The sequence below is a fragment of the Giraffa tippelskirchi genome, chromosome 3 (assembly GCF_054371585.1).
Source record: "Giraffa tippelskirchi isolate mGirTip1 chromosome 3, T2T-mGirTip1v1.2.pri, whole genome shotgun sequence".
Lineage (NCBI taxonomy): Eukaryota > Metazoa > Chordata > Mammalia > Artiodactyla > Giraffidae > Giraffa > Giraffa tippelskirchi.
The window spans coordinates 103,374,548-103,395,836 of NC_137277.1; the positions used below are offsets into that span (position 1 = coordinate 103,374,548).

Below are 21,289 nucleotides of genomic sequence, written 5' to 3' on the forward strand. Positions count from 1 at the left end.
CATCTGACATTAACACATTATAAATCAGCTATACACCAATAAAAATTTAAAAAGTCACAGGGGAAGAGAAAATAAAAACAAAAGTGCATTGTTTTCTTCTGAATATAATAAAGTTAGGGCAGGTTTGTCCTCTGAATTGTATATGGTTATTAGAAAAAGTAGATTTCTGGATGAAAGTGAAAACTTTCTAAGAGGTGAAGATATTTATTAATAAATAAAGATAATATTTTGAAAAAGTATGGAACAGATCAGGGGTTCTCCATGTGTCCACAAAGTCAGTATGGTTTTGATGATAGTATTATGATAATATCTTTCACCCTCACTTCTCATGAATGTATAGGGTATCTTCCATTGGTTACATGCTGTGCTATATTATCATAGACTGAATATCAAAGCAGATACAAGAATCCAGCTACCTCTTTTTGGCCAGTTTTTAATGCAATTTTTAAAAAATGTAGATTAAGCTAATCTTCTTACTATTTTATTTTGCTTTATAAAGTTTACTTTTCCAAAAATATGTTACTTATGTAATCATCCCTTACACACTAATATATTATCTTTACTAAATTAATAAAGTTTCCAGTTTGTTTTCCCACAGTAAATATTAACACTTTTAGCCCACATAAAGAAAAACTCAAAATTTGCTGTAAACTTCAGAGACTCTAAATTCCATATGATTAAAAAGTTTTAGAGCTATTTGTAAAGAAACAAGAAAATACTATTTATTCCACCTTAAACTATGTTCTTATTTTTTATAAATCCCAGTGATGTAGAGCTTTATGGTCCTTTTAATTTACGAGCAGGCTTTTAAAATAGATCTGTTTAAAAACTCTTAAAGCATTGTATTCATAACATAAAAAATATTGAGCTCCTTAAAAATTGCTCATTTTGCAAAATATATTTATAACTTAACCAAAATAAATAATTCATACCTCTCCAAGTGAGTAATAACGTCTTGGGATCTGGGAGTCCGGATAGATGTTTTCAAGGTACCAAGAAAAGGGCTTACACTTCAGATTTTCTCTTAGTGTTTTTCTGACTGACACATCTCCATAATCCACTTTGACAACACCTGGAATTTTTCAGAGAAACATTGAAATCCATTTATGCTATTTTCATTTTAGCACTGTTTCACTCTGTTTGCTTTGCTATCAGTTTTTTCTCTATAATTAAAATTTCATCAAATGGAATTGCATGTGCAGCTGCTACTACACTGATTTCTTGCTAACATCCAATTAGTACATCAAATGGATATAAAAAGTTTTTCCATTGGTTATGACTTAAAATGCAAATATTTATCACCAAGTACTTATACTTCTTAAATTGAATAATTAATCAAGTAAGTATAAGTTGGTATTTAGCATCTCATAATGAAAGCTTAATTGAGCTATGTGATAATGTGGTTTCTTTTTAATGAATGTTTCAGTGGCTTCACTTTTTATTCCTCATATTTTTCCTTTAGTGTCATTAATTCACTACTTGTGCATTTCATGATAAATATACATAAATATGACCCTCACAATGGATGACACATTTGTGTTCTAAGTTTTCCTTCTTGAATTTTTATTTTATCTAGGTTTAGGACCTAACTTTTTCTTTACTAATTTTTCCCTGTTTTATAAGTTAGTGTAAACCACTTCAAATCCTTGAATAAGTTAGTAAATAAATAAGCATAAAGAAGCCATAAGCAAATGAAATATACTCACATGTGTATTATTAAAATTGCTTAACTGTACTTCATTTAATAGCAGAATATATGAATTTAAAATGGATTTTCCATTGCGGATCATAATAGAATGATTTCTAGTTGAGAAATAAAAATAACACCACTAATTTTATATAAAAGATAGTGACATGAATTGCTCATTACTAATATTAAAATGACATTTAATTGAAATGACTAAATAACTGTTATGACAATTAATTCTTAGATTTTGAAAAGATCTCTGTTTTTAACGTGCTTAAGAGCAGTAAGCAACCACACTTTGGCACAGGAGAAAAATGGCCCAGTCTTTATATGCTATACCAACCAAGCAGCAAAGTCTATTAGTCATGTGTAATAAAGGAACAATTGTTTAGACAGTCTAAATGTCTGTAACTAATACCATTATTTAGGTTACTATTTTCAAATGAGGCTGCACTCTTGAGGCTTAACACCTGCCAGTCCTTCTCACTCCTCACTGCCCGTTTGGGTTTTTTTCAGAATTTTGTTTTTTCCCAAAATGCTTAAGCAGCCAAACTATTTCCTTCTACAATAAAATATTGATTTTTCTAGCTAGTGTTTGGATGAAAATAGATATTTGGGCTTTGTAGACAAATACTCCCTTTCAAAATAATTGTATCCAGAACCTCTAATCTGGATGTCGCCTTCAAAAGAGGTTCAATAACATTTACAAAATAGATTACTAAAAGAATTTTTTTGTTTAGGTGGCTTTGAAAATCTTATTTTAAAAAAAAATTCTATTGGTCCCAGAAAAAAAGGCAATGCTGCTTCAAAGGATTTAATTCAGCAGTTTTGCATCTTAAATTTGACATTCCAAAAAGGTCCTCTTGATTTTCCACATGACCCATCTTCAAGATGCTCCATTTCAGTAACCAGCAAAAGTGTCCCACCAATTTTCTCAAGGCAAAAACAGTATTTCTTTTATCTCACACACATATTCAATTCATTAACAATCCACAATATGGATCTTTCTACATACAGAGGGGTTACATCCTGAGAAACCCATCATAAGTTAGAAAAATGCATTCAATAGACCTAACCTACCAAACATTGCAGCTGAGCCAAGCCTGCATCAAATATGCTCAGAACACTTGCATTAGCCTACAATTGGGAAAAATCATCGAATGTTAATCCAATTTTATAAAAAATTGCTGAATATCTCACATACTTTATTGAATATTATACTGAAAGTGAAAAACAGGGTGACTGAATGGATAGAGGATGGTTTTAAGTGTATCGGTTGTTTTCACCCTCCTGATCACATGGCTGACTGGGTGCTGGGGCTGCCCAGCTTCTTAAGAGAGTATTATGCTGTATGTTGCTAGCCTGGAAAAATATCAAATTCTAAAGTTTCACAAGTACAGTTTTTACTGAATACATATTGCTTTCACACCATAATAAAGTTGAAAACTTTAGTCAAATCATCATGAGTCAAGGAGTGTCTATATATTCCGAGCCCCTCTATCATCCCCATTACCATCCTAGTCCTGCTCTCCCTCATCTCTGGCCTAAGACTAAGCATGCCTAAGCATGCCATTACCTCCTAACTAGTCTCCCTGACATCTTACATTTCTCCATTTAACCTTTATTTACTATTGCCTGCTCCCTAGACAGTATATTTGAAATATAAAATCTTGTGTTCCCTTGCTCCAAAGCTTTCAGCGATTTTCCATTGTGCTAGAAATAATTGACAATACCTTAATCATTGCCAGAGTTTCTTTATGAAATGACCCTTGGTTATCTCTCTGAATTAATCACCTGTATTCACTTCATTATAGCAAAACTGGCTTTCCCACTCTTTCTTACTTTCTTTCTCTTTCTCCAAATCTCTAACCAAAATTTACTTCCTCATGCTCACCCTGACTTTCCTCTCTAAACTGATCACCCTTCCCATCATCTTGGTAATGCTCTATCCCTCCATTCTTCTTTATTCTCCAGCATACTTGTTAGTACTTGATGTCCTATCACCGGTTAATTCTCTTTGCCTCCCCACTAAGAACTTTGGACAAATAATTTAATCTCTTGATTTCTAAGGTATCTTGTGTGTGATATATAATAATTACTGAATACATATTACATATTGTAATGGATACCTGCTGCTTTTGACTGCCTGGCATCCATTTTGCATATTGGTAAGAGCATTCGAGTTTTCTTTGGGCAACCGTCACACCCTCACTTTCACTTTGTGTGACTTGCTGACCTGATCCCCCTTCCTGTCTTTCCAGAATAAAGGCATACCACTAGTGAATCTTGTTAAAAATTCACATTCTGATTCAGAGGCCTGAGAGTCTACATACTTAAAAAGCTCCCAGGGGATGCTGCTATTCCTCAGGTCAAATTATGAGTAACACCCAAGATAATCAAAGCAGCCCATTTCTCATTGTTACTTACAACCTATCATAATGATTGGCTTAGGACTGGGCATGTGATAGAAGTATAAATAAATAAAAGTATACTCTGACAACTTTGTAGGACTATTAAAAAGTAGAAATTCTCGTTCCTTTGGATTTGCTAGCTGTAAAGATGGCTGAAGCCTGGAGCTTCTGAGGCTACCATATAGAGAATGCCTTGTAAGATAGTGAAGCAAATACAGGAATAAGATAAACGTATGGAAAGAGAAACAGGCAAAGATAGCATAAGCCAAGCCAACATTTAAATCAGCAGATATTTATCATGTTCCAGCCTTTATACGAGCATGTTTTTCTAAGCACTTGGGATATGTCAATGAACAAAAAAATGTATCTTCCTCAATGGAATTTACCTTGTAGGGGAAGGAGACATAAGTAAACAGTAATACATTAGAAGGTGATACATGCTATGACAAAAACAGGGTGAGGGAAGAAGTTTGCCATAGAAGGAATCTTAATGCATTATGATTTTTTTTTTCAAAAGCAGCTTACAAGAGTTACAAGTTTTTAAGGTAAATCTTTCAATGGAACTTGAACAAATGCTAGAGAAGCTCTGACATTTAGAATTTCATGATGAGTTAGAATAAAAAAGTACTTTAACTCTACATTTGCAGGTTTGATTAATAGGTAAATGATAACATTTATGGGCAGTTACTTTATTTAATAACCTGTTATTTATTCATGTTAAAATCTATTTCATAATAGTATTGATCTAGATATGTAGAAGAATTGTGTTTTAATTTTTTAAATAGGAGATCACCATAATCTCAAATAAGTTCCTCCCAAGTAGATACCTGATAAGCCTAAGAGTTTTGATTACCTATAATCAAGGTACCTGATGAGAGAATACCTGCTTTTAGACTAAAGCTTTTGAGTTTTGTGCATAAAAACACATATTGTAGCATAGCTTAGAGTGGTAAAAAGAGGAAATAATTTCCTTCAATAAGGGAATTCTTAAGTAAATCAATGGTATACCTAATTGACAAAATATGATTGCTGTATTGAATTGTCTATAAAATATGGAAAATGGAGATAAAATACAAATAATTTTTTACACTATCATTATAACTGAGTAAATCTGTAGAACAGAAATAACTGAAAAATAAAAGCAGTGCATTCTCTTTGCTACTAAAAGAAGAGAAAGAAAAAAAAAACCTTAAAAAATCTATTTTATCCTTAAGTACAAAAATTGAAACTGTGAAGCTAATCAGTTGTCTATATACAATTATATATTAACAATATGCTTACATATTAAATGAGTATAGTTTTAGCTAAGAATTTTTTATATTTTCAAAATTCCTCTTAAAGAGAAAATTATCTTTATTTTGTTACTTAAAAAAATTGTCATCAAGAGCTATTCGAAAAAGAATCTACATTTCTTCTCAAGTATAATAAAAAGATCATTTTTAGGCCAATTAGGGGTTACTACATTCTAGAGTATCTAAGTACTATATGTGTAAGAAGTTTAGCAGATTAGTTGGAATTTTTTTTTTAATTTAAAACTACTCTTATCCTGCCATTTTAATTTTTAGTCATTCTTAATATGCACAGAAACTAACCAGGCTCATAACTGCTCATTAGGAAGTCAATGGTTAGAACTATATTAAGCGGCTGATGACCCATGCCAGCTAATAATACACAGTGATTATCTGCTGAACTTATCATTTACTATTATCACTTCAGTTTTATTTTAATGGAATAAAAATGAGATAATGAATTGTACAAAGATCATAGCTTCTGTTGAGAGCAGTATTACATAGAAGAAGTAAATATCAGAAAACTTCTCAATTTATTTATATCAATCTGATCTTTATAGTCAAAAGTTTGGGCAGGTCAGAAGGTGACACAGATGGTAGAGTAAGAGGACCCTGAACTCATCTCCCAGAGACAAACCAAAATTACAACTATTTGCATAACAACTATCTATGGGAAGGACCAGAAAACTAGCAAAAAATATTTATTCCAGGAAGGAACTACATAGTATGACTCACAGAGGAAAAAATTTATAGTTACTGAGTGAGAAAGAGGAATAGATTGGCAGTTTGGGGTTAACATGTACACACAGTTATATTAATATTTAAAATGGATAACCAACAAGGACCTACTGTATAGCACAGGGAAGTCTCTACTCAATATTCTGTAATAACCTAGATAGGAAAATAATTTGAAAAAGGATACATGTATATGTATACCTAATCACTTTGCTGTATACCTGAAGCACAATATTGTTAATCAGCTGTGCTCCAGTATACAATAAAAATTTAAAAATAAGAAACCACAATAAGATTAGTAGGAATGGTGGAGACAGTATAGTTAGGACTCAAACTTTCAGGGTTGGTAACCCACAAATGGGAGGGATATCACAACGATAGAAGTTTTCTGCAAGGAGTGAGGGGTCTGAGCCTCATGTTGAGCAACCTAGCCCAGGGATCCTGCACCAGGAACATGAGCCCCTAGAATGTCTGGCTTTGAAAACCAGCAGGGCTTATGTTCAGGAAAGTGGGAGGGCTATAGGAAACAAGGACTTTTCTGTTAAAGGGTTTGTGCAATATCTCACACAATCTGAATCAGCATAGAAGCAGTAGTTTGAAAGGAGCCTGGGTCAGACCCATTTGCTAATCCTGGAGAGCCTTCTGGGGATCAAGAAGGACACAGCCACTGGAGGCAGCTATTTTGGAGAGCTCATTTTACTGCTGTATTACTATTGCTGGCAAGTGACATTTTGAAATCCTACCTCCACCCTTAAAGTGCCAGGGACTTAACCTGCCCACCAGTGAACCAGCACCAGCCCTGATTTCCCATGGTATGCAGATATCTGAGCGGGGACTGGGCCATGCAAACCAGCAGGCCAGCACCTGTCCCATGACCCCCAGGCCCCAAAGTCAGCCATGTTGGCACCTGGCCTGGACCATCTGTGAGCTAAATCCAAACCTGGCATCCCTGGGCATCAGCCAGTCACTTCAACACCTGGCACTGCCCACCAGCAGGCAGGAACCAGTCCTCCACCCCACTGGGCTCTGTAGCTTGCCACGTCCTGTCCACTAGTGGGCCAATAGCCACCACACCAAGCAAGGCCTGGCAATTAACATGGCCAGGGACCAGCCCTGCCTAAGAGCAAGCAAACAGCCGTTGGCTGTCAAAACAGAAGGAAACATGCTAGGGTATAAAGAGCACAAAGCTCTAGTGAACAGAGGAGAGGGTGCTCTGGGCTCCAAGAGAGGAGTATGGTCCAAATGAAGGAATGAGACAAAATCATAGAAAAATGAAGATAAATAACCTCCCCGACAGAGACTTCAAGGTAATAATCATAAAGATGTTCAACAAACTTGGGAAAAGAATGATTGAATATAGTGCAAATCTTAATAAAGAGTTAGAAAATATAAAGATTCAAAATGAGCTGAGAGTACACTAACTGAAATAAAAAATTTACTTGGAATCAACAGTAGATCAGATGATACAGAGGATAATATCAGTGGACAGAGTAGTAGAAATCAATGAAGCTGAACAGAAAAAAGAAAATATGCTGATAGTTTGTGACACTTTTGTGAAAACATCAAGTATACTAATATTTGCATAATAGGAGTCCCAAGAGGAGAAAGGGCAAGGGAACTTACCTGAAGAAATAATAGATGAAAACTTCCCAAACCTGGGAAACATACATCTAGATGTAGTAAGCACAGAGTGTGCCAAACAAGATGAACTCAAAGAGGTTCATACCAAAACAATTTATAATTAAAATGGCAAAAATTAAAGAGAATATCTTAACAGCAAGAGAAAAACAATTATTTACATTTTTAAAGGAAACTCCCATAAAGGCTATCAGCTGACTTTAGCAGAAACATTGCAGGCCAGAAGGGTGTGGCATGCTGTACCCAAAGTGATGAAAGGAAAACAACTATAATGAAGAATATTCTAATTAGAAAGGCTACCATTCAGACCTGAAGGAGAGAGAAAGAGTTTTAAGGAGAAGCAAAAGCTAAAATAGTTCAGCACCATTATAGTGGCTTTGTAAGAAATGGTGAAGAGATTTCTGTAAGCAGAAAAGACCAGAACTAGAAACATAAAAATTACAAAAGGAAAAATCTCATTGGTGAAGGCAACCACAGAGTAAATCAACCACTTATAAATCTAGTAGGAAGGTTAAAGTAGTAAAGACAAATGTACTAAAACATCTATGTACACAATAAGTAAGGGATATTTAAAACAAAAAAGTGTAAAATATGTCACTAACATTAAACAGGGGGAGTAAAAATAGAGCATTGTTACAATGCATTAAAACTTAAGAAATCATTAACTTAAAATATTTATATATATAGCCTATTATATATGAACTTCATACTAGCCACAAATCAAAAACCTAGAATACATGCACACCCAAAACAAAGGAATTCAAACATTACACTAGACATAGTCATCAAGTCACAAAAGAAGAAAGGAAGCAAAAAGAACTACAAAAACAACCACCAGAAAACAATGAACAAAATGTCAGTATGAACATACCTATCAGTAATTACTTTAAATGTTAAATGGACTAAATAATCCAACGAACAGACTGTAGCAGAGGACTGAAAACAAAAACAAAAAAAACAAGACACCTATATATGCTGCCTATAAGAGACTAACTTCAAATTTAGAGACACATAGTAAAAATCTTTTCCTTTATATTTTATACACTACATATTATGCTTAGAGATCCCAAGATATATATATATATATAATATCTATAATTATATATATAATATCTATAATTATATATAATATCTATAATTATTAATATATATTAATAATTATTAATATACATAATTAATTATATATATATATAAGTCCAGGTGTATTTTCTTTCATGCTTAAATTTTTTCACTTCATGTTTTTCTTTTAAAATTCTACTATGCATGCGTGTGTGCTAAGTTGTGTCTGATTCTTTGCGACCCTTATGGACTGCAGCCTGTCAGGCTCTTCTATCCATGGATTCTTCAGGCTAGAATACTGGAGTGGGTTGCCATACCCTCCTCCAGGGGATCTTCCCAACCCAGGGATCGAACCCATGTATCCTGCAGCTCCTGCATTGCAGGGCAGATTCTTTACTGCTAAGCCACACAGGGAAGCCCAAACTTGACTATAGACACTCATATATATTTTCTCATTAAATCTCTGTCATACCCTATCTATTATTGTTTTTGTTTGTTTGTTTAAGGATGAAAGAATTGGAGCTTTAAAGATTAAATATGCTCAAGCTTGCTTAGAAAATATCAGGAGAGGATTAGAAGTCATTCACATCCATCTAATATCATAGTCCAAGCTCTTGCCCATTCTACTAGACTAAAAAAAAAAGAAAAAAAAAAAAACTGGAGAAATTTTGAAACCTGTATAGAGATATCTTTCCTTGGATGGTGGTACACAACATGGTAATAATCATTCCTTGAAGGGTAGATTCCACTTGGCAAATTCTCCCAATCCTAACAGATCAACATGATCCAAGATCCAGGATGAACTTGAAATCATAGAAATAAATGATCAGTAATGACATAATTGGGAGTTATTTTATTGACTTGACAATTAAATACAAGCCAGAAGGTGTCAGTGTGCAATTGAATGATCAACTAAAATATTTCCATAAAATGCTACCCAAATTTTGTACTATCAGTCCCTCATTCTACAGGATGCTGGATATAATTATTTCTTCAGTTTTGTGATATATTATTATTATTATTATTATTATACCCTCTCTGAAGTAGTGAGTTTTTTTTTTTTATAGTAAATGGGATCTTACAACTGCTTGAGGGGAGAAGACATTGTATTGCAGCTGACACTACTTGGACATGCACAAACTTGTTTTTCTTATTGTAGCCAATTACAGTTTTAGTAATTAATATAAATTTTAAATCAATAAGCATTTAAATACATCCTGATTATTGTCTAAAAACTTTAATACTTCTGGTAAGATCAAGAAAGTACTAAGATAAAAATTTAGTGAATGATTTTAGGGACTTCAAGGAAAATCCCAGGAATAATAATGTTTTAAGAAACTCACATTATCAGTCATCTTCATGGTACTGAGAATGACAGTGGATGGCAAGCACGTAGCAGTAAGTCTTCATTGAAAAATGATTCTAAAGAGTCAGATTCTAAATGTGAAAAACTTGCTTGACCAATTTATTTTGCTTATTTAAAACAAATTCTGTGTAGTACAAGAATGACATGATCAAAAAGCTACCTGAACTGTTTATGTCTGAAAGACTTCCTGTAATAGGGACAAAATAATTTTAAGTGAAAAGGAAGTGATACATTATAAAGTGGAGACTTTATCTTAGTGGCTAAGAAAATGATCTTTAAATGATGAGAGCTTAAATTAGATGAAATATATTAAACATTTGGAGGAGGAAATGGCAACCCACTCCAGTATTCTTGCCTGGAGAATCCCATGGACAGAGGAGCCTGGAGGGCTACAGTGCATAGGGTCGCACAGAGTTGGACACGACTAAAGCGACATAGCACATATTAGACATTTGTTAGCTTGTCATGTTTTAATAAAAACAATGAGTTAAAAGTCAAGTATCTTTACTATAAGACTTCTCATAACCTTTACTGTGTTACAGTGCATTTTAGAAATCTAAAATGATATTTCCCAAATTTAACTGTCCTTTCCCCCAGATTTTGTGATAATAATACTCCATGGAAAACATTTTGAGAAATATGACTATATTGTATTTCCTATAAGCAAAAATACTAGTCATTCACAGGACATAAATTGATCCTCTTAGAGAAAAACTTTCATGGGGGAAATACTATATGCTTTTCAATTTTTTTCATTAGCAAGTTTCCATTGCAAGTTTGTAATTAAACCAAAACAGTGGTAGTCAGTACAACACATATATTTGTTGATGGGTGTATTTATGTTCAGTTCCTAGAACAGTACCTAGTGCCAATAGTCACTTTAAATATCAATTATACTGATCTCTGACACATGCTGTCTCTTCCCTTATGTTCATTCCCTATCATTCTCACTTTCTCCTCTGTAGGAAGTATATCTTGGGAACTCTCCTACACTGCTGCTGGGAATGTAAATTGATACAGACATTATGGAGAACAGTACAGAGATTCTTTAAAGTAAAAATAGAACCCCCACATGACTCAGCAATCCCACTTCTGGGCATATAACCAGAGAAAACCATAATTTGAAAAGATACAGGCATCCTGATGCTCACTGAGCACTATTTACAATAGCCAGGACATGAAAACAACCTAAATGCCCATTAACAGAGGAATGGATAAAGAAGATGTGGTACATGTATACAATGGAATATTACTCAGCCATAAAAAGAACAAAATATTGTCATTTGCAGCAATATGGATGGACCTAGAGATTGTCATAGTGACCTAAGTCCCACAGCAAAACACAAATATATCACTTATATGTGAAATCTAAAAAAAAATTAAGGTACAAATGAACTTATTTACAGAAGAGAAGTAGAGTCATGGATGTAGAAAACAAACTTATGGTTACCAGGGGGTAAGGGGTGGAGGGATAAGTTGGGAGATTCAGATTGACATATACACACTACTATATATACAACAGATAACTAATAAGAACCTGCTTTATAGTACTAGAAACTCTACTCAATACTTTGTAATGGCCTATTGGGAAAAGAACCTAAAAAAAAAAAAAAGAGTGGATATATGTATATCTATAACTGATTCACTTTGCTATACACCTGAAACTAACACAACATTGTAAATTAACCATACTCCAATAAAAATTTTAAAAAGAAGTACTTCTCTATTTAAGAAATAAATAGTAAGTAGTACATCTCTATTTACTTCATGACGTAAAATTACTACTTTACAGGGGCTTCCCTGATGGCTCAATGGTAAAGAATCTGCTTGCCAATGCCGGAAACACAAGTTCCACCTCTGGTCCGGGAAGATCCCACATGCTGTGGAGCAACTAAGCCTGTGCACCACAACTATTGAGCCTGTGCTCTAGAGCACGAGAGCTCTTTAAGAAATAGAAACTTAAAGTGGTCCATTTTCAAGGACAACTAGCCTAGAGTGATGGCCTGCTGATGTTATAGCTCTTAAGATACTGTGCCAGAAAATCCAGACATAGGGAGAGTAATAAATCCAGGTTATTTCCTCTGGAAGATTGTTAACCTCATAGTACTCAGCCAGTGAGGAACTGCGGGAGGGACTTGCATGCTGATAGGCTAAAAACCCCATTGCAACAACTCTGGTGTGCCTTGCCACCAGATACCCGATCTTGCAAGACTGTCATTAAAGCCTTGCTTCTTGGTGCACCTCATGTCTCCAAGTCCATTCCTTGAGTTTGGGCTGGTGAGCTTTATCTCTCACAGCTGCAACTGCTGAGCCTATGTGACACAACTACTGAAGCCCGCATGCCCTAGAGCCTGCGCTCTGCCCCAAGAGAAGCCTCCAAAGCCACTGCAATGAGAAGCCCATGCACCACTAGGAACAGTAGCCCCTGCTCACTACAACTAGAAAAAAGCCTGTGCAGCACCAAAGACCTAGCACAGCCCAAAATAAATAAACAAAAGTTTTTTAAAATTACTACTTAACACTTACTAAAAGAGACAGTGACAGAAAAAGAAATAATTGTATGCAATATCTGGCTCCAGAGTGTTTCATTAACAAAGAACATCATTAACAATTTTAAATATTTAAGTGCATTTTCCTAGTCTGTATTTTGTCAGCCTTGTCAGCAAAGCCAACTGGAAATGTAATTATGTTTTTGGATTATGAGTTACTGGGGGGAAAAAAAAAGCAAAATTTTACTAACATGGCTCAGGAAGACTAGTGTGAATTGGTTAGTACATTTTATAAACTAAAGCAATACCTGAGATGATATTGTCAAGCACATTTCCATAAAATATTAAGTACTCATAGTCAATTCTTGATTATTTAGGCTAACAAAATGTAAGCCTACTAGATATATATGTGTGTATATATATGTATGTATATATATATATATGACTTCTATACTTTTTAACTATTTATTCAGCAAAGGAATATAATTCTGACTATATAGAAATATGATTAAAGGAGAATAAAAACACAGTGGTTTACTTAGAGACTGATTCTCACTTCCTGGGTTTGAATTCTGCTCTGCAGTATACTAGATGTGTGATATTGAGCTATATATGTAACCTCTTAGGCCTAGTTTTTTCCTTTATTGGATGGGTATAATAATAGCATCTTCCTCAGAGTGTTAATGTGATTATTAAATGAGTTACCATGTAAAACACTTGAACAGTTCATGATACATAGTAAGTGTTCCATAAGTGTTACCTACTATGTTTGCAGTTGTTTTACTGTGGGCCTGCACCTCAAGTGGTACATCACCCCCATGTAGAAGAGCAGGCTAGTTATTCTCTGAGCCTGTGCGCTTCTGTTGTATATTAGATGAATGGTGTGGGAAATCAGCAACTTCACTATGACCCTGATGCCCTTTCAGCGAGAAGCATAGCATACATGACTTCTACGACTTCTCAGAATAGTACTCCTGCAGGTATCATATAAAACCACTATCCAAGCATTTTTCTAACCCAAGAGTACTAAGAAAATGAAGTTGAAGCTCCACACATCTCTGCACTTTACATTTTCCTCTCAGGTTTGTGCATTATGGTGATTTTGACACATATGTCATACAAGAAAAACCACAAATTCCATAATTACGGTTTTTCGCTTAAGATACACTAATAATAACAGTAGGAATTCAGATTAAAAGAAGAAAAACTATTCTAAGAGAACATGTCTGTTTTGAAATAAAAATTATAAAAATATTCTCAACTTCCACTGTCAACAAATTTCCCTCTTCTTTTGTGAACTACTACAAATGAGTGAGCTGAAAAGGCTACAGGAGAATCATTAGTTATCTCTGGGACACTGTGTACTCTTACTGTGGAGCAACCCAAGACCAAAATCTCAATAAGCATGAGTTTGACATATGATTAGGGTGAAAGGTAGAGTAACGTATTGCTCCTGGATTTCCTATGCAGTATTTATCCTCTTCTAGTACCAGCCACGTCAAAGACTTGACAGTGAAAGCAAACCAAAGTTTATTGCATACATAGGATACAGTTCACAAACCAGACTTAACACTGCTTAAAGGAGAATTTCTCAGCAGTTACTGAAGAAGGGTAGCATTCAGTAATGATGAAAACAGGCCAAGTATGTCAGCTGTACTATTGTGATTTTAAAATATTCTTCTACATTATAGTCTAGTACTCTATAACACAGAGAATTCTAACATGCCTCTCTCTCATTTTCAGAGCTTTGTATTTTTCTTAGGATGTCATCGGTCTGAGTCTATACTACCATCTAATTCAACAAACTCTCTGGGACCATAAGGGGACCAGTTGGGCAGCTGAAGGAGAAGGCAGAATGCCAACATCTTGAAAGGAATAGCATGTGTATAATGTAGTTATTTCCTGGTGAGGGTTTGATTTTTCTAGGGGAAAGAAAAGCATTTTGAATCATACCATAGCTATGGTATTCAAATATACAAAATGAAGAATATCAGGAGTGTTTCTTAAGTTATAAACTTGCAAATGTTGATTTAACTATCTCACATTATTTCTCCTGTCCTCTGCCTTTACTTGTTGCGAAAAGATTAAAACGTCAAAAATCATTGATCAAAAAATGAAGGTGGTAGTTACTGAAAACTCGGGGGAAAAAAATATCAAAAGTGCAGCAAAAACTTACTGATTTATGATTGTATAAAACCACAAACCATGACTGAAAGTCGTTCAGTCATGTCCGACTCTGCGACCCCATGGTCTATATGATCCATGGAATTCTCCAGGCCAGAATCCTGGAGAGGGTAGCCTTTCCCTTCTCCAGGGGATCTTCCCAACCCAGGGATCGAACCTAGGTCTCCCTCATTGCAGGCAGATTCTTTGCCAGCTGAGCCAGAGGGAAGCCCATAAAACCACAAGATTGCATCAAAATTATAACTGAGGTAGAATTGACTTTTCATTGACCTTTCCAGAAAGCTAACTGGACTCATGTGAAGTAGCACAGCTGATAAATGAAAGAGCTCACATTGGAACCTATGTCTCTTCCAGTTCGGTGCTTTTTTTTTTTTTTTCCCTTCACCCAGTATGTTTTCATTGTTTCTCTCTCTATGTTACACAATGTGCTGGGTGATAGAAATAAGTGTTGAACAAAAACTATATTACAGTTTCTTCCCTCATAACTTAGTCAGTAGTTAATCAAGTAACCTACACAAATGAAAATTACCAAATGTAAACTACAAATGTATCTCAGAGATGGTCAAGGTATAAAAACACAGACTAGGCAGCTGATGCACTGGTGTAAAGAAGAGAGGTAAGGAGGCTTCTCCAAGGAAGAGAGCATTGAGCTAAAATGTTAATGAATTATGGATGAGATGAGACAGTGAATTGGGTTGGTGTTACACAAAATGCCATCTGGTTTTATTTTTTAGGAACACTTAGGGAAGTAAAAGTTGTTTTTCTTTGGCTACTACCAACGGTGAGTCATTTATTTCAGAATTATTTTCTGGGACAAACATACTCTGAGATGGCCCTGACTGTCCATACTTCCTGTAATTCAGGCCACTGTGTGGTCTCTCTTCCTTGAAGAAGAACCTGTGACTTGCTTCTAACCAAGAGAATAGACAAAGGTGAAGGGATTTCACTAAGGTGATGGTGTTGCATTAAGATTGTAACTTAACATCTTGCTAGCATGTTTCTTATTGTCTCTCTCCCTAATGGCTTTGGTAAATTAAGCTGCCTTGTAAGCTACAACACACACTCTCTAGATGGAGAAGACCATGTGGCATGAAACTGCTGGCAAAACCAGGAAGGAGCTGCACCTCTCTCTCTGACCGTCTGCCAGGAATTAGATTCTGACAATCGTGTGAACTTGGAGGCAGATCCTTCCCCGCTTGGACCTTGAGATGAGACAGAACCCTGATTTGTTGACTGTAGCCATGTGAGAGGCCCTGAAGTAGGGGACCCCATTAGGCCTTACCCAGACTGTTGACCCACAGGACATGTGAGATAATAAAATATGTATGGTTTTAAGCCACTAGGTTTGTGATAATTTATTACACAGTGGTGGCTCAGATGGTAAAGCGTCTGTCTACAATGTGGGAGACCTGGGTTCGATCCCTGGGTCGGGAAGATCCCCTGGAGAAGGAAATGGCAACCCACTCCACCATTGCCTGGAAAATCCCATGGATGGAGGAGCCTGGTAGGCTACAGTCCATGGGATCGCAAAGAGTCGGATACGACTGAGCAACTTCACTTCACTTCACATAGATAACTAGTCTATTGCCCTTTTGAAGTATCTTCTTTTTGATACGACATTAAGTCCTCTAACATCTTATAAAAATTTCCTAGAAGACTAAATATTTTGAAATTATTTAGATCATCATTTACTTCTTAATATATACTGTTAAAAAGTCTTTTAAAGTTGAAAATTTGGAAGTATCAATACATGATCCATTTAGGAATGATATAAAGGAAGATATTCTACCACTATTTTTCTGAAATGTCATACTGTAGTCTAAGAATATTAGGTTGAAAACTAGACCAATAGAGATTTAAATTATTAATTTCAGTAATGAATGTGTTAATGATCCACCTGAGTATGAATTCCAGTCCATCACATACTAGCCATATGAACTTGAATAAACTACTTTACTTGTGTAAGGTTCAGTGGAAATAGTAATTGTAACTTCACGAAATTATTGTGAAAAAAATGAGGTATTGTATGCAAAGTACAGTGGCACAAAGTGAGAGTTCAGATATTTTAACTATTGTCAAAAAATCATAAATGCCTTTTGTTCAGTTATATAAACTATGCAGTTGAGTATTTCATAATCTAATAACAGATTACAGTCTCATTTCACTTTTTGAAATTTTAGATAAGAGTGAAAAATTTTTAAAAATATAATTACATCTTTCTGCTGGTTTGAAAAAATTTAGAGCAATTTGAGAGCAATTTTAGAGTGATTTGAGTCATGGATTAAGATATATGCTACTTCAGATAACAGTCATTAGGACTGTTTTATTAATAGTTTCGCAGGGCTCACTGGTCTTAATCCATTTAATCTTTTTTATGTAGTCCTCAATCTTGTATTTTTTCCTTCTTACCCTGTGTTTTTACTGAGTTAAGAAGTACTCTGCAAGGCAGTATTACCAAATTCATCACAAATTTTTAAGAACATTAAAATTGTATGGTTATTATATGGTATAATTATAGACTTCTGTTTGACAATAAACAAAGCTGTTTCCAACATTTACAGAATAAAGACACTACAGGACTTGAGTAATAGTAGGTAATTAGGTACTATTTAGTAATTACTAACACATCAGTATGCTTATCTATTTCAAGTTTCTTTCAGAAATATAACGTGATAATCCAGTAGCCTTCTAAAGAACTGACAAGTGGGAGAATATTGGCAATGTTAACAGACTAAAGATGAATTACTTTAAAATTATTTGCACTAAAGCAATGTTTTAACTTCACTCATAGCTTCATAACTAAAGTTTCTACCCTTAAAGATGGTTAATACTAACATCAACAAAAAGTTAAGAACATGTGGTCAAACCTCGTTAATAAAAATCCAATATAAAGCTTTTTTAAAAAGGAGGAAAAGCTACATGGCATTTTGGATGGTGGGTTTATTTTATTAGGACATTCTGTTAGTCCTTAGCCAATATAACATATGTTTTATTATCACACATAAATACAAATTTTTTCAACTGTCCTACCATGATGGGCAAATGACTAAAATTTAGGTGGTTTTCAAAAGAAAAATGTTGCTGATGTAGTTTTGTTTTCTGCTTTAAAAGAGCTGCTGCTAAGTCACTTCAGTCGTGTCCGACCCTGTGCGACCCCATGGACAGCAGCCTAGCAGGCTCCCCTGTCCCTGGGATTCTCCAGGCAAGAATACTGGAGTGGGTTGCCATTTCCTTCTCCAATGCATGAAAGTAAAAAGTGCAAGTGAAGTCGCTCAGTCGCGTCCGACTCTGAGCAACCCCGTAGACTGCAGCCTACCAGCCTCCGTCCATGGGATTTTCCAGGCAAGAGTACTGGAGTGGGGTGCCATTGCCTTCTCCGTTAAAAGAGCTAGGTATCATCTATTAAATATACATTATATATTTCCAGCCACATATTACATGCTCTCTGAAATTACTGCTGTTATAGTCCCATTTTACATAGCATGATAAATCTTCATAAGACTAGGCATTTATCATTCCTTTAAAATCAAACTTTATCAAATTTTAAGTGCAGAGAGAAGATTCTTAATTATGTAAGACAATGTAAAGATATGAGAGAATGGTGCATATCAATGGTTAATCAGAGAAAAATTCTGACTTCGTAATATATAACTTTAAATAATACCTTTTTAATACAAGAAATCATTGCAACCAACCTGCCCCTTGCATTGTTTAACATAAAAAAGGAAATACAATTTTCATGCATGTGTAAACTATATTAGATTAGGAACCTACAACAGAGAAGTTGAATGATAGTTTTGAAGTACTGAATGTTAATGGTCCACCTGAGTATGAATTCCAGTCCAACACGTACTAGCCATATGAGCTTGAATAAACTACTTTACTTATGTAAGTTTCAGTGGAAATAATAATTGTAACTAATTCATAGAATTATTGTGAAAAAATGAGATATTGTCTACAAAGTAGAGGTTTGAGTTAGTGTCAGGCTTTCTTATTAGAAGAAAGTTCATAAAGAAGCCATTCTCTGTAACATAAAATATTAGTTATATACACACTTCTAGATTACCTCAAGAGAAGACATATCTCAGATCATTCATAATATAGCCACAGGAGAGTACAGTATCATTTGGGACAAATAATTTTAATCTGAACATTGAGCAGGTATAGCAGAGAAACCTCCTGTTTTGATCTCTGTGAGCCTCTTGAACAGGGATAGGATTCTCTTACAGAGAACTGGTATTCCCTGTGTCAGTTCCCTGGACAGGAAACTGGAGGTGAGATGGTCATTGGATCTGAAATTTGAGTAGTCTACTTGGGTTCAAGGGTACTCCCAGATGATGGGGTTCATGAACACCTGGTCACAAGGAGGTAGGTCAGCTAAAAAGGGATGTTGAAAGGCTGACATGTCCTCAGAGACCCCTGAGCTTTGTTCCAGCAGGAGGCCAGTGTGCCAGGATGCTCACATCACTACAGTTTCTCTATGAGGCCTGTCTTGACCACCCTATCTAAAGTAGCATGACCATTCCACCTAGTTCCCTTTTATTATCTACTGATATCTTTAGCTGCTATCATAATCACACATACTACTTCTGTATCTCATTTATTGTTTGTCTTCAGGCTACAAGGTAAGCTCATAAAAATAAGATTTTTGTCTGTTTCATGTGCATCGACATCCCCAGGACCTAGAAGAAAGCCTGGTATATATTAAATAATGAATGTTATGTGAATGCGTGAATGAACTATTAATTTTAAGTCAGATGAACTACTTCTATATGACTTTTTATTTCCTTTGCAAGGTTTCCTTTAAATAATTTAAGGTTAATGTATAGACTAAAGTTTCAAAGTGATTCTTCCTTTATTGTTCAATTTAGAGGGTCTGGGCTTGAATTTTTAGTGGACTAACTGCAAAGAAATGACATCTTAATAATATGCCCAGAAATTTTCTACTTTAAAAAATAAAAAATTCCCAATATCAATCAACATTTGAGTGACAGATATATGAAAAGGTTGGTCGCAGAAAGAGATAATGAACATAACCCAGAAAACTCAAAATGAGGAAAATACACAGAGGTAAAACAGATCCTTACTAAAGAGGAACTATTATCACATCATTTTATAATTTAATATCTGTTACATATACTTAACAAGCTAATATGTATGTAAACATAAACTGTTTAGATCACCTGTTATTCCCAGCAAATCATTGCACTGTCATCAAAAGTCCTACTTTAGGAAATCTTGCAGGTACACTTAATAATTTCATATCTTGATTGGTTAGGTCCTCACATTCTAGTATAGTCCAGATTGTGGTGCTAAGAGTATTCAAAATGAAGTCTGTCACAACCCTAACAGAATTCTACTTTACCAAAATATATTCTTTTCTAGGTGTGAAATTATATTCACTAATTTAGACAGGAAGGAGTTAATTAACCATAGAGAATCCATCTGGGAATTCTTAGACATTTGTTGTAGCTTGGGAGACACATCTTAAGATTTTTCTGCTTTATTTCTTCAATTTAGCCTCATGGGATCATAAAAACCCCACAGATCTGTCTTAGATATCTATGAGTTTGAAGTAAAAAACTATCACGATTTTAAAATTTTGTTTTATTTTACATGTAATGACCATAGTTATAAACAGATATTCACCTGCCAACTCTTGCTCACTTTCATTCATTGTAAAAGATCTTCAATATGATTGTGACATAAGACCAGATACCCCAAAGTTATGCTGCACCCACATCTGCATTCTATTAATTTGTTTTAAATAAAAGCTTTAAACACTTACATTCTTTTTAAGAATCCAGCTCTACTGAGGAAAAAATGATCTTGACCTCTTTGTACTGACTCAGTGAAAGACTACAGGAAAGAAGTAGTTAAGAAAAGAAAGTGAAGTCACTCAGTCATGCCTGACTCTTTGCGATCCCATGGACAGAGGAGGCTACAGTCCAGGCAAGAGTACTAGAGTGGGTTGCCATTTCCTTCTCCATTGGATCTTTCCGACCCAGGGATTGAACCCAGATCTCCCACATTGTAGGCAGATGCTTTACCATCTGAGCCACCAGGGAAGTCAGGAAGTAGTTAATTAAAAATAAATTATCTTAAATTGTATATGTATCCTTTAATGTGCTTCAGAGTAGGCCCCCAAAAGATCCCTGCTATTGTCTAACTGGATAATGCAACATATGAGCAAGATGATATGTCATTAAGTAGCATTAGCTGAACTCAAATGTAGGGGCACTTTAAAGAAGATGAGATTTGCTCATGAAAAGATGATTTTTAGAAATGAAAAAAAGTGAAGTGACTCTCTATAAAAACACACCTCATTTTTTATAATCATCTTGACATTGTGGGAAAAGTTATTTTATAATGTATTATCTCAGTAAATAAATTTTTTGTTGATTATACTACTCCTCTATATCACTTTTTCC

The 21,289-nt window shown here is 34.9% G+C and overlaps 1 protein-coding gene across 19 annotated transcripts in view; it reads right to left on the reverse strand.

The window, feature by feature from the left end:
- Positions 1 to 21,289, reverse strand: part of GALNT13 (polypeptide N-acetylgalactosaminyltransferase 13) — a 556,330-nt gene that overhangs the window by 58,765 nt on the left and 476,276 nt on the right. For all 19 annotated transcript variants that reach the window (XM_081577989.1, XM_081577987.1, XM_081577982.1 and 16 more), the window contains one exon: positions 933 to 1,072. In XM_081577989.1, coding sequence (XP_081434115.1) covers positions 933 to 1,072 — 140 coding nt within the window. The remainder of the gene's footprint in view (positions 1 to 932; positions 1,073 to 21,289) is intronic.